A 13,446-nucleotide genomic window follows, 5' to 3' on the forward strand; every position below is an offset into this window, starting at 1 on the left:
ACAGCCGATGCAAAAGCATGAGGATTTTATTAATTCTGTCATGACAGGGTCCCCCAGCATTCGGGAAGCTGAGGGACCTCGAATAGCTGGTACAGTCTACTTTTAAAGGGACCACAGAAGCAAGGGGGGTTGTTCTTTGACTATTATGATTGGCTTATTCAAAGGGCTATTACCAGTAATTGACTGGGGAGCTGTTGCCAGATCAGGTGAAGTAAGAGGTCATTTTGACCCCGTTTCCCAGGGGACTGAACCAAAACATACGTATATGGGTAATTGTTCAGGAACTGAGTACGTGCGAATGTGGCTGTTAGGTCCTTGGTTCCCAGGGGAGGAGGGGAAACACTATAGCACGGAGGCTGAGAGGATTCAGAATTGTCAAAAATGGCTTCAGGATTGTCTTAAAGTCTTACAGTTGGACACTTGCCTAGCTTCAAAACATGCATGTACATGCACATGTCAGAGTTTGTCTTGGTACATGCTAGACCCCAGAGAAAAAGCCACTGAGCTGTTTCCTGTGTGCCCTGATGCTGTGAATCTGACTGAGGTGACAGGGGAGAATGTAGAAAGGAAGATACACAGACACATGTCAGAAAAGCTGGGATTAGGTGGGCCGTGCTCGCTCTGATGGAGGGCACCAAATGTAGCAGCAGCAGCCGGGAACTTAAATGTTTATTTTGTACACCTGGATGAAAGAGACAGGTTTTCTGTATACAGCTGATAAGGTGAGTTTATGGTCTATAGCTGAACAAGGAGACAGGTTTAGCTAATCATGGTGGGAGGTTTCTGCAGGGGAGCAGTTTCAGGTGTAACCGTCATAAGAAAGCTGTGGTGTTTGGTAGTTCCATATTTACTGATCAGTTCATATATATTCATACTTAAGACCGAATATGAAGAAGTCTTAGCCATTTCTGTGGGTCTGAGGCATCAGGAATCCTTGACATGGCTGTACCCATGTCAACCACATACATTTACTCAGGACTTAATCTCCTTGCACAGTCACTCAGGGCTTCCTCAGCTCCCACACCACTGGGTCAGGAGAAGGGAACTTCCAAGATTTTCCATGTTGAAGATCTGCATTTCTCTACTAAGCACACTCATGCATGTTTGTGTGCAGATGTGCCACCGGCACAGCCGAGGTCACAGTCAGCACTCGCCTTCTACCACACGAGCTCTGGGCATTGAGATCTGGTCGTCAGGCTTGGTAGCAAGTGCCTTTACCCGAGCCATCTGCCACCACGATCACATACACTCTTTTGACCCTAAGCCCTTTACCTACTTGAGTATTCCTAAGAAACGAAACACATTCCTGCGGATGACAGGAAACCACTGTGTCATTACTAGCCGGGGGCAGAACCCAGAGCTTTCGCCTACAGGTGTGAAAAGGCTTCCTGTAAGAAGTTGAGTGGTTGTTTTCCAAGGGACTGAGAGAAACTTGTAGAGATGTAGACAGTAAAGAATAAATGGACTTTCATAGATACCTTGCTTCGTACTAACTTAGCTTACTTAATCATGTCTTTTCTAGCAGCTACTAATATCTACAACCCCTTACCACTGCCGAACCCCAGAAGTTCTGAGGTCTTAATCCCTTAAGTTTACAGCAATTTAAGTGCTAGCAAATCTTGAACTGATCTGAGGCTATTTGTAATCTTTATACTTTTTGATGTGAAAGTTCCAATGCTTAATTACAGAGTCCTGCCCAAACCTCACGGGAGTGTTAATAAAGCATAAGTTGTAAGTACTATGGTTTGTTTGGGAATGGTGATGGTAGTGTTAGTTCAAAGAATTTTCAGAACATTTTTTTTTTTTTTTATATTTTTTTTTCTCCCAAATATTGCCCTCCCCCCACCTCCCCCCCCCATCCCCACCTTTTCAGAACATTTTTGACCCCGAGAGATTCATAGGAGAAATTTGAAGCCAAAGAGGGGTTGTTTGTTCTGTGCATGTGGTATGTAAGCATCCCAAAAGTTACATGTCATACCACTGAATACCACTGAGGTCTGTTTATTCGAAAGAAGACTGTTGAAAGACAGCCACAGTGGTACACACATGTAATCCCAGGATTAGGAGGCAAGTCAGGAGGGCCAAAGACCAGAGCTGGCCTCTCTGGAGGTATATAACAGACTTTATCTCAAAAAAAGCAAAGGTCACCCAGCAATGGTGGCGTGGTGGTCCACACCTTTAGTTCCAGCACTCGGGAGGCAGAGGCAGATATATCTCTTGAGTTCAACAACAGCCAGGGCTACACAGAAAAACCCTGTCTCAGTAAAAAAAAAAAAAAAGTCACTTGGCTCTGATGGTACTTGAATAGTTCTGTAAAATACCTCAGGAAGGGTTTTTGATTTGTTTTGGTTTTTTCAAGACAGGGTTTCTCTGTAGCTCTGGTGCCTGTCCTGGAACTAGCTCTTGTAGACCAGGCTGGCCTCGAACTTATAGAGATCCGCCTGCCTCTGCCTCCCAAGTGCTAGAATTAAAGGCGTGTTCCACTACCACCTGGCTAGGAAGGGTTTTTAAAGTCAAGTCTGCTACCATAGGATTATATTTAAAACCTCTTTTTTTTCCCTCTTCGGGTCATGTCCAGTAGGAATGTTCAGTTTGGAATATCTGCTGCACTTTAGTATGTTGGGTGGAACTGAGTAGGGAGGAAATCCAGGTGACCTAACTCTGGCATTAAGATTGTGCTTATTCCCCTTATCCTTGGTCTTCAGAAAGCAGTCTTAGTAGCATCAAAATAAATAACCTGGTAACTGAGTGAGCTGAGAAAGATGGTGGAGATGGCATTCTTCTAGAGTAGAAATAACAAGGGTTTGATATCTATTAAAGTATCTGGGAAAATTAATGTATTTTCACTAGCGTTTGTCTGAAACATCTCACTCAGGAAAAAAAGATTGATTTTTTTTTTTTCCAAGTGAAAACCGTCAAAAAATTTTTTCACGTTAAGCTTTTCTTTCTTTTCCTTTCAGTTAAACCTTTTTTAAAACTTTTCTGTTCTTTAAAGATTTATTATTTTTTATATGTGTAAATCTTTTGCCTGAATATATATGGCACTGAATATATCAGGCACTGTATGTATTCCTGATACCTGCAGAAGTCAGAAAGACCAGCTCCCCTGGTTGCTGAGTGGGTGCTGGGAACCGAACCCATGTTCTCTGCAAGAACAAGTTCTCTTGACCCCCGATCCATCTCTTCAGCCCCTATTAGACATATTTTGTTTGCATTTTTATTGTGTTTTCCCAAACTTCTTGTGGGATTATCATATTTCACTTTGGGTTTTGCTTTTGAATGTTAAGCATATGTTTTGTAAAATTAGACTAACCTCGTGTATGTAGGAGTATTGTCAAGCAGTAATGGAGCTAAGCACATCAAGGATAGCTTGTGCCTGTTTCTTATTAAAACAGGTAGTTTTTATTGGAATTTAACTTCTCTTTTTCATTAAATAAACCAGTGACACTGTGGTATAATATAAAGTTCACATTTGGTCTCTGTCCCTCATTCTGGTATAAAACTCCTCTAAAACCCCTACTGTCCTGAATGCTAGGATGAGGAATGGCATTAGAGGGCTGTAGTGGCTGGCCCCGAGAGGGGCCTGCAGACCCTTAAGGCTATGGGAGCCTCTGGACTGGGCAAACATCACCATGCCGGGAGCGTGCTGAGCCCACAGTGAAAGCCCTAAGCCCTCACCTGGCATAGTTGGTGTTGGCGAGCCCGACAATCCGTGTTGAAGCACGCGGGCTATCTTACCTGTGTGTGACCTGCTCTCACTCTTTTTTCACAGTACCTGACCAAACAGGTGGAGCTCCTGCGGCAAATGAATGAGCAGCATGCAAAAGTTTACGAGCAGTTAGATGTCACAGCAAGAGAACTGGAAGAAACCAACCAGAAGCTTGTGGCTGAGAGCAAAGCCTCGCAACAGAAAATCCTAAGGTAAAATCTGTTACTGAGGGAAATCTACAAAGGAGTTATTTAGTATAGGGATTGAGCCGTATAGGATAAGGGTTCATTATTTTAGGGGACTGAGGATTAACTGTAAGTCTTTTCCAATTAAGAAAGCCAAGTTTGAGTGGCTCACACCTAATCCTCTTTTGTTAGTTTTGATCTTAATTTAATGTGACAAGCAGCAACCAGCTTGTGTCTTATTTACAGCCTGACGGAAACAATTGAATGCCTACAAAACAACATTGATCACCTCCAGAACCAAGTGAAGGAGCTGAAATCTTCCAGCCAAGAAAGAGAGCGGCAGAAGACATGTGACCAGGAGAAACCAGCACCCAGCTTCTCCTATCTGAAAGAGCTGTATGACCTCCGCCAGTAAGAGCCTACCTTTCTGTGGGTTTGCAAGCTAGGGACATCCCATGGCGTGACACATTCTGGATTACAGGAGATGAAAAGCTCCTTTTCAGGATGTGCCCTTTGCCTGCTAAACCCAGAGCCACTGAACTTAAACATAACAGTGAGAGCTTATGGGTGTCAGTCATTCTTTTCATTTTAAATTGTGAAATATTAGTTTAAAATTAGTAATACTTCTGCTACAGTACATATTTGGGGGATATATTTCACATTAGAATGAAACAAAAAATGGAAATTTTAGAAGCTGGGTGTGATGGTGCATGTCTCTATTCCCAGCACTCAGGAAGCAGGGGCATGCTCTGTGAATTCCAGGCCAGAACATAGCGAGTTCTGGGACAGCCAGGACTACAGAGAGAGAGACCTGTCACCAAAAAAAATTTTTTTGATATCACAAAAATTGAGGCAAACAAGTATTTTTACCAAAAGAAATGCCTTTATAATTTGTAGTTATGAGTTTGAGTCTTTAATAAATGCTTACTAAACACCTGTTACACTGCAGTTGATGTGCCAGTTATCAGGAATGATGACCAAAGTAGACATGACCTGTGTCTTCATGACCTTTCATAAAGTCAGATGCTCCACAGCCAAGAAATAAATACACAAGCTGCCTGAGCCTGAGGAGGAGAGGCGGCTGCTGTTTCTCGTCCTTTACTTTGTGTCACGTGACCTGTGGAGATTTGAGGGTTTGAAATAAGGTCTCATACAGTCATCTGGCCTCGAACTCCTGATCCGCCTGCCTCCACTTCCCAAGAGCTGAGATTACGTGTGTGCACCCGGCACTATGAATGTTTTCCAAAGACGGATACTAAGTCTCTCTCAGGTCAGAATTTCTTGGCATGAACCTAAAGCTGTTCTGGTTGTTCTGATGTGTATCCTAAGTTAAAAGTCCAAACATCATGTTCCATAACCTTGGTCTGACATTATGGAGAACATTTAAAACCCTGTAGGTCCAGATAGCAGACCAATGAGGACCAATGGTGTAGTCGTGATCTGCAGTTAGAGATAAGACTCTCTGGTCCATTATATTTCCTAGTAAGCCACTATCATTCTTCTGATCTGCCAGTGAGTTTTCTATACTACTTTTACTATTGAGAGGAAAAATTGGTCACAAAAACTGTTTGCTTTCAAGAATTTTCCAGGGGCTGGAGAGATGGCTCTTCCAAAGGTCCTGAGTTCAATTCCCAGCAACCATATGGTAGCTCACAACCTTCTGTAATGAGGTCTGGTGCCCTCTTCTGGCCTGTGGGCATACATGCAGACAGAATGTTGTATACATAATAAATAAATAAATTTTTTTTTTTTAAAAAAGAATTTTCCAGCCTCATATAGCTTCAATTTAGGTACTGCTTGTAATATTGAATGGGCTAAAAATTGGTGTCACTGCTCCTTTAAAAGATTTGGTTGAGGGAGGCTGGAGAGATGGCTCAGTGGTTAAGAGCATTACCTGCTCTTCCAAGGGTCCTGAGTTCAATTCCCGGCAACCACGTGGTGGCTCACAACCATCTGTAATGGGGTCTGGTGCCCTCTTCTGACCTGCAGGCATACGTGTAGACAGAACATTGTATACGTAATAAATAAATAAATAAATAAATAAATATTAAAAAAAAAAAAGATTTGGTTGAGCTGGGCGGTGGTGGCGTACGCTTTTAATCCCAGCACTCAGGAAACAGAAGCAGGCGAATCTCTGTGAGTTAGAGGCCAGTCTGGTCTACAAGAGCTAGTTCCAGGACAGCTATGGCTGTTACACAGAGAAACCCTATCTAAAAAAAACAAAACAAACAAACAAAAATTTAGTTGAAAAACCCCAGCAGCCTCCTTTGCACCATAAATTGACCTTTAAGTATTTCCATGTTTCCTAATAGACACTTTGTATATGACCACGTGTTTGCTGAAAAGATCACTTCCTTGGAAAACCAGCAAAGCCCCGAAGAAGAAGAAAACGAGCACCTGAAAAAGACAGTGACGATGTTGCAGGCCCAGCTGAGCCTAGAGAGGAAGAAGCGAGTGAGCGTGGAGGCAGAGTATAAGGTGGTGCTGAAAGAGAACAGTGAGCTGGAGCAGCAGCTGGGTGCCACAGATGCCTACCGAGCCCGGGCACTGGAGTTGGAGGCTGAGGTGGCCGAGATGCGGCAGATGCTGCAGGCAGAGCACCCTTTTGTGAATGGAGTTGAGAAGCTGGTATCCGACTCTTTGTTTGTTACTTTCAAGGAGCCCAGCCAGAGCCTGCTGGAGGAGATGTTCCTAGCTGCTCCAGAAGCACAGAGGAAACCGCTCAAGCGCAGCAGCAGTGAGACAGTGCTCAGCAGCATGGCAGGGGGTGACATTGTGAAGGGCCATGAGGAGACTTGCATCAGGAGAGCTAAGGCTGTGAAGCAGAGGGGCATCTCCCTTCTGCATGAAGTGGACACTCAGTACAGTGCCCTGAAAGTGAAGTATGAAGAGCTACTGAAGAAGTGCCAGCAGGAGCAGGACTCACTGTCACACAAGGCCGTCCAGACCTCTAGGCTGCTGGCCAGGGACCTGACAGGACTAGTAACCCCGTGTGAGGCTGGAGCCAGTGGCTGGGAACCCACCCCTGTCACCCCAGAACCCACCACTTCCCCCACCACTACACCTCCAGAATACAAAGCACTATTTAAGGAGATATTTAGTTGTATCAAGAAAACAAAGCAGGAAATAGATGAACAAAGAACAAAATACCCATCTCTCTCCTCTTACTCTTAACGAGACCTCCAGTTCTAATCTGCTTGTTTTCTCTCCCCACCTCCCATTCAGACACATAAGCGCAATTTCAAAAGCTTGATGTTGCTAAAGGTATCTGCCTCATTGCTTTGCTTAATTGGCAAAAGCAGGAAGCGAGGTGGCTGGCAGTGTTTATCTCATGATAAACGGCCTTTGGTTGGTGCACTGATTATCTGACTTCCAGGAAAAGCCCTGGAACCAGTGGAGGGGGATCCATGTAAATGGGGTAGGCTACAGTACCTACAGTGTGGAAGGACAGAATTGGAACAAAACTAAGGCTATTACTATAGCTTCCATACTCAGCTTTCAAACTACTTGGAACTCCAAGGTCTGTTTAAGTAAAAATGCTTTCCATAGACATTCCAAAGAATGTTGAAAAAGCAGAAATTAATCTGAAGTAGATGGCATTAACAAGCTTCTTAAACCCCTAAGTTTTGTCGCATCTGCTACCAGTTGAACGATGACTGACAGGTAATCCTAATATTTAAAAATTTAAATGAATACCAGTTGAAGTGGCAAGTTTTGGTTTGATGAATGCCTGTTGGTATATGCTCAGCATTCCGCTGTTTTACTCAGAGTCAGGCATGTAGTATTTTGTTTTCAAATAGAAACTAAAGGAGAAGTCTCTTAGATGTGATCAGCGCCGACCACTTGGCAGCCACAAGCTGCTCCTACTCAGTTCTTAATTCCTAGAATTGCAGAAGTTCCTGTCTACTTTATTACACAGTATTGATGTTCTGACTGTGGAAACTCTTTCTCTCACTTGTATACTTTTAATTTAAAAATATTTAAGAGAACCATGGTTCTGATTGTTGTATATATTTTTCTAGAAGCTGAATAAAGCTATCTATGAATGTGAACAAACAGATATACTGCCTGTTGTTTTAAGCTTAATGCCTTTTTACAGATGAAGCCAACTGGCCTTTTCCCAGTAGATAACTCTAGGGAATTTGACAATGATTTCCACTCATTTTCTTTTAAGCAGGAAATCCTTGGAATTGTATTACTTAACACAAATTCTGTACATGTTGTTAAATATTAGGATTGAAAGCATTTTTCACTATTTCGGAAGTTCTGGCTTAGTTGTGAACTCATAGCACCTAACTAGTTGGTTGTTAAAACATCTGATCAGCTAATGGTTAAAAACTTTAATGTGTGACTATTGGGCTGGAGCAAAGGCTCAGTTGAGTAAAGCACTTGTGCAAGCACTAAGACTTGAGTGCACAGCACAGCACCCATGCAAAATATGAGCATGGCAGCATGCACATGCAATGCCTACCACTGTGGAGACAGACACCAGCAGATCCCCAGGACTCACTGGCCCTAGCCAGTCAGTAAAGTCCAAGTTAAGTGAGAAACTTTCACAAAATGAGAGCAAGGGCTAGAGCAATGTCTCAGTGGTTCATTGGTTAAGAGTACACTGCTTACCCAGCGGTGGTGGAGCACACTTCTAATCCCAGCACTCGGAAGGCAGAGGCAGGCGGATCTCTATCAGTTCGAGGCCAGCCTGGTCTACAGAGTGAGTCAGAACAGGCTCCAAAGCTACACAGAGAAACCCTGTCTCAAAATAAATAAATAAATAAACAACAAAAACCACTATTGCAGAGGACCTCAGTAAGTTCCCAGCACCCACATTAGGCAGCTCACCACTGCCTGTAACTCCAGCTCCATCCAAGTGATTGGGATGCTTCTGACCTTGATTGAGCACATGTACATACATGTGCTTGCCTGTACAAATACAGAATATTTTTTCTTAAGAGTGATGATAAAGGAAGACATGATAAAGGATGTCAACCTCTGGCCCATAAATTAGTCAGATATGATGAGTATTGATGCTAAATTACATGTGCCTTTGAATTAGCTCCTTTTTTTCTTTTCGGTTTTTTGAGACAGGGTTTCTCTGTAGCTTTAGAGGCTGTCCTGGAACTAGCTCTTGTAGACCATGCTGGCCTCAAACTCACAGAGATCCACCTACCTCTGCCTCCCGAGTGCTGAGTGCTGGGATTAAAGGCGTGGGCCACCACCGCCCGGCCGCCTTTGAATTAGCTCTTAAAGTTTTGTACCAGTAGGATGGATAAATGACCTGAGTTTACCCGGGCTGTGGTGGCAGACGCCTTTAGTCCCAGCACTTGGGAGGCAGAGACAGGCAGTATAGACAGACAGTATACACACACAAAATGTAAAAAGCAAAAAATTCAGTTTCAATTTTTGTCTTGGTTTGAGATGAGGTTTTACTATATAGCTGTGCCTAACCTAAAACTCACTATAGACCAGACTGGCCCTGAGCTTGCAGCCCTTCTACCTGTCAAGTGTTAGGATCTGAGTACCCACACCAGCCTCCAGGGTTTTTATTTTTGGATTTATTTATTTATTTATTTATTTATTTATTTATTTATTTATTTTGAGGTGGGGTTTGACCCCGAATTGGTGATCTTGCTGCTTTAGCCTTTCAAGTGCTGGGATTACAGGTATGTTTGTACTGCTACCTCTAGCTTGCTTTCCTGCCAACCTGTTCTATGCCCAAACCAGCCAACCAGTTTCCTACATATTCTTCCCAGCCAGGCACACACTAGCACAGGAATGTTTGCCACCCACATTTAAAAACAATACTGTATTGTAACTACTATATCTTAATGAAGCTATCCAGTGTCACAGCCTCAAGGAAGTGGTTTCTAGCCTTCAGTTACTGAAAATGTAATGACCACATATGTACGTACATTTGAACATGACTTAGAAATGAAGGTGAAAAGATGGGCGCACTTTGGCATCACTGAACTGTCATACTTCAGCTAATCCATATAAGGCTGCCTGGTTTCTTACACCCATGCCAGTGAGCTTTTGCTTTTTTGAGAAAGGGTCTCATGATGTTGCTGAGGCTGTTCAATAAACTTTACTATTAAAGTAATAGGAGGATGATGTTTTCCTAATAACATTTATATTCATCTTACTAATAAAGTATATTCTTTGGCTTCACTTTTTTGCTTTTATTTGTGCTTCTTTGTTGTTTGTTTTTGAGACAGGTCTTCCTCATGTAGCCCTCGCTGGCCTACAGGCCAGGCTGTCCTCTCTGCTGAACTATGATCCTAGGATGTATGGTACTGCTTGAAGAGTTGACTGTCCCTACTGTTAGCTGTCTGTGTTCTCCTTTGCCTGGTAAAGACCATCAGCACTTAGGAAGTATACTTTTGCAGTTGAAGATTGCAAATATTTTCCTTGAATATCTTATTTTACTTTTAATGGCAGTTTGCCAAACAAGTTTATAACCATGTTTTTGGACTAGTGTCTTGAACGATTTGTCCCTTTTGTTTGATAGATCCATCCATCTGAACTAGTCCCCACCAACTGAAATGCCACTCATGAATTTGAACCAATTTTATACTCTGGGGTCTGATTTCCATGTGTGTAGGTCAATCCTAATGGCTATATTTAGATAATATATTTTTTTAATGTTTATTTATTCATTTATTATGTATACAATAATCTGTCTGTGTGTATGCCTGCAGGCCAGAAGAGGGCACCAAACCCCATTACAGATGGTTGTGAGCCACCATGTGGTTGCTGGGAATTGAACTCAGGACCTTTGGAAGAGTAGGCAATGCTCTTAACCTCTGAGCCATCTCTCCAGTCCAGATATTTATATTTTTACAACTGAAAAGGAAAATGAAATTTCTTTCATATAATTTTCCCAGATTTGGCCAGGGGGTGGTGGTGGTGGCATGTTTATCTCTAAACTTGTCTAGTTCTTGGATAGAAGTATTTATTTATTTATTTGACTCAGGGTTTTTTTTGGTTTTTTGTTTTAAAGATTTATTACATACAGTATTCTGCCTGCACATATGCCTGCAGGCCAGAAGAGGGAACCAGACCCCATTATAGATGGTTGTGAGCCACTATGTGGCTGCTGGGAATTGAACTCAGGACCTCTGGAAAAGCAGCCAGTGCTCTTAACCTCTGAGTCATCTCTCCAGCCCCGATTTTTTTTTGTTTGTTTGTTTTAAAATTTGGGTTTTTTTTGTTGTTTGTAGCCCTGGCAGTTCTGGAACTTCATATGTAGATCAAGATCTCAATTCAGAGATCTGCCTGTCTCTGCCTCCTGAGTGCTGGAATTAAAGACATGTCTGCCACCCATGCCCAATTAAATATTTATTTTACATGTATGGATATTTCATCTGCAATGTGCACAGTGTCCACAGAGGTCAAAAGGGGACTGACTCTCCTGGAACTTGTTGCCCATTGCTGTGCGCCACCATGTGGGTGCTGGGAAAAGAACCTGGGTCCTCTGCAAGAGCAACGTGTGCTCTGAGCCATCTCTCCAGACCCTTGAAGTCAGTTTTGTTTTGTCTCCCACACCCCACCCCACACCCCGACTGGGTTTGTCTGTAACAGCTCTGGCTGTTCTGGAACTCACTTTGTGGACAGGTTGGCCTCAAACTCAGCGGTCCACCTGACTCTACCTCCTGAGTGCTGCAGATTACAAGCATGTGGAAAACCCACCAGATCTGAAGTCAGTTTTAAAAAATTATTTTGTGTGTTTTGCCTATTTTGTGTGTTTTGCCTGTATATATGTCTGTACGACATGTGTGCTTGATGCACAAAGAGACCACAAGATGGTGCCATCCACCAGAACTGGAGTAACAAATGTGCTGGGAATTGACCACCAGTCCTCTGGAGAGCAGCTGGTGCTTTTAACTGCTGAGCCATCTCTTCAGCCTGAGGTCAGTTTTACTGTTTGTTGAGACAAGGTTCCTCTGTGTAGCCCTGGCTGGCCTTGAACTTGAAGATCCTCCTGACCCCAGGCACCTGTCTCAGATTCTGCACATCTTGGAAGGTTTCTCCAGTAGGCTTTGTAGCTGCTGCATATGAAGAAGCTAGTGATTCTGGCCGTGTTGTTGAAAAATTAGGAGTAGTTTTACGTGAGAGTTCTGAAAAAATAATTTTTAAAGGTTTACTTATATATACAACATTCTGCCTCCATGTATGCTTACATGCCAGAAGAGGGCACCAGATCTCATTATAGATGGCTGTGAGCCACCATGTGGACACTGAGAATTGAACTCAGGACCTCTGGGAGAGCAGCCAGTGCTCTTAATCTCTGAACCATCTTTTCAGCCCCGATAAAATAATTTTAACTAATTAATTTTTCAACTTTTATCTAATTCTTGTCTCACTAACTGGTTTATCTAGAATACCATAATTATGATGACAGTAAAAATATTCCTCAGTTTCAACTAAAAGATATGTATACTATTCCATCAGTTATGATGCTGGGATTTTACTCATTCAAGAATTTAAGAAATTATATTTTAATTTATATCAAGTAAATTTGTATCTAATTAGGCAACATTTATTTCCATTTAATGTGTATATGTATATACCCTTTCCTTCCCTTTTAGTCACAGAAAGTAACACACTGTCTTATACTTTGTATGATAATACCTAAAATATCTCTTGGCAAATTGTCAGCATATTACTTCATTCTCAGCAGTTCTGATGTTGTAGGTTACTGTTGGGGAATAATTTTCAGGTGTGTGACTAGTTTACAATGCATTTGTTTAACTTTATGAAGCTCTGATTCTTTGCCTGTCTAAAACACCTTATGGTCTAATAAAGAGCTGAATGGCCAATAGTAAGGCAGAAGCAAGGATAGGCGGGGCTAGAGAGTATAAAAAGGAGAAATGTAGGAGGAGAGACGGAAGAACAACAAAGCAAGGAGAGGAGGACATCAGGGACCAGCCACCCAGCCACACAGCAAGTCAACTACACAGCCACCCAGCCACACAGCCACACAGCAAGCTAGCCACACAGCAAGCCAGCTACACAGCCACCTAGCCACACAGCCACCCAGCCACACAGCCACCCAGCCGCACAGCCGTACAGCAAGCCAGCCACCCAGCCACCCAGCCACAAAGCAAGCCAGCCACACAGCCACTCAGCCCCCCAGCCACACAGCAAGCCAAATGGAGAAAGAAGGTATACAGAAACAGAGAAAGATAAAAGCCCAGAGGAAAAAGGTAGCCGGATTAACATAAGAAAAGCTGGAAAGAAACAAACATCATACCACATTTTGGTACCCAACATGGGGTGCCAATTATTGCCCTCTTTTTTTAATTGTCTTTTAAACTATGGCTATTCTAGTCAGCAGCTGCAGCTCCACTGTCACTAGCGGTAGCTAGGCTGCAAGAGCCACAGCCTGAAGAGATTCTGCTCCCTCAGGCACCGACCTCTTTCAAAACTACTAAGAGAACTCATCTCTGTCCCGCTAAAGAATTCAAGATTCAAAGGCTGTGGTAGAATCCTGCTTCCCAGACGTTGAATAGCAAACAGCTCACCCAGCTTGCCTCATGTCTCCCAAGAAGTCTT

The 13,446-nt window shown here is 42.9% G+C and overlaps 1 protein-coding gene across 1 annotated transcript in view; it reads left to right on the forward strand.

Moving 5' to 3' along the window:
- The window catches only part of Cdr2 (cerebellar degeneration related protein 2), a 28,084-nt gene extending 18,097 nt beyond the window's left edge, over positions 1-9,987 (forward strand). The window contains exons 3-5 of the mRNA XM_057779564.1: positions 3,773-3,921; positions 4,141-4,305; positions 6,207-9,987. Of these exons, the coding sequence (XP_057635547.1) occupies positions 3,773-3,921; positions 4,141-4,305; positions 6,207-7,068 (1,176 nt within the window). The 3' untranslated portion in view covers positions 7,069-9,987. The remainder of the gene's footprint in view (positions 1-3,772; positions 3,922-4,140; positions 4,306-6,206) is intronic.
- Positions 9,988-13,446: the final 3,459 nt, after the last annotated feature.

Source organism: Chionomys nivalis, chromosome 8 (genome assembly GCF_950005125.1).
Source record: "Chionomys nivalis chromosome 8, mChiNiv1.1, whole genome shotgun sequence".
Lineage (NCBI taxonomy): Eukaryota > Metazoa > Chordata > Mammalia > Rodentia > Cricetidae > Chionomys > Chionomys nivalis.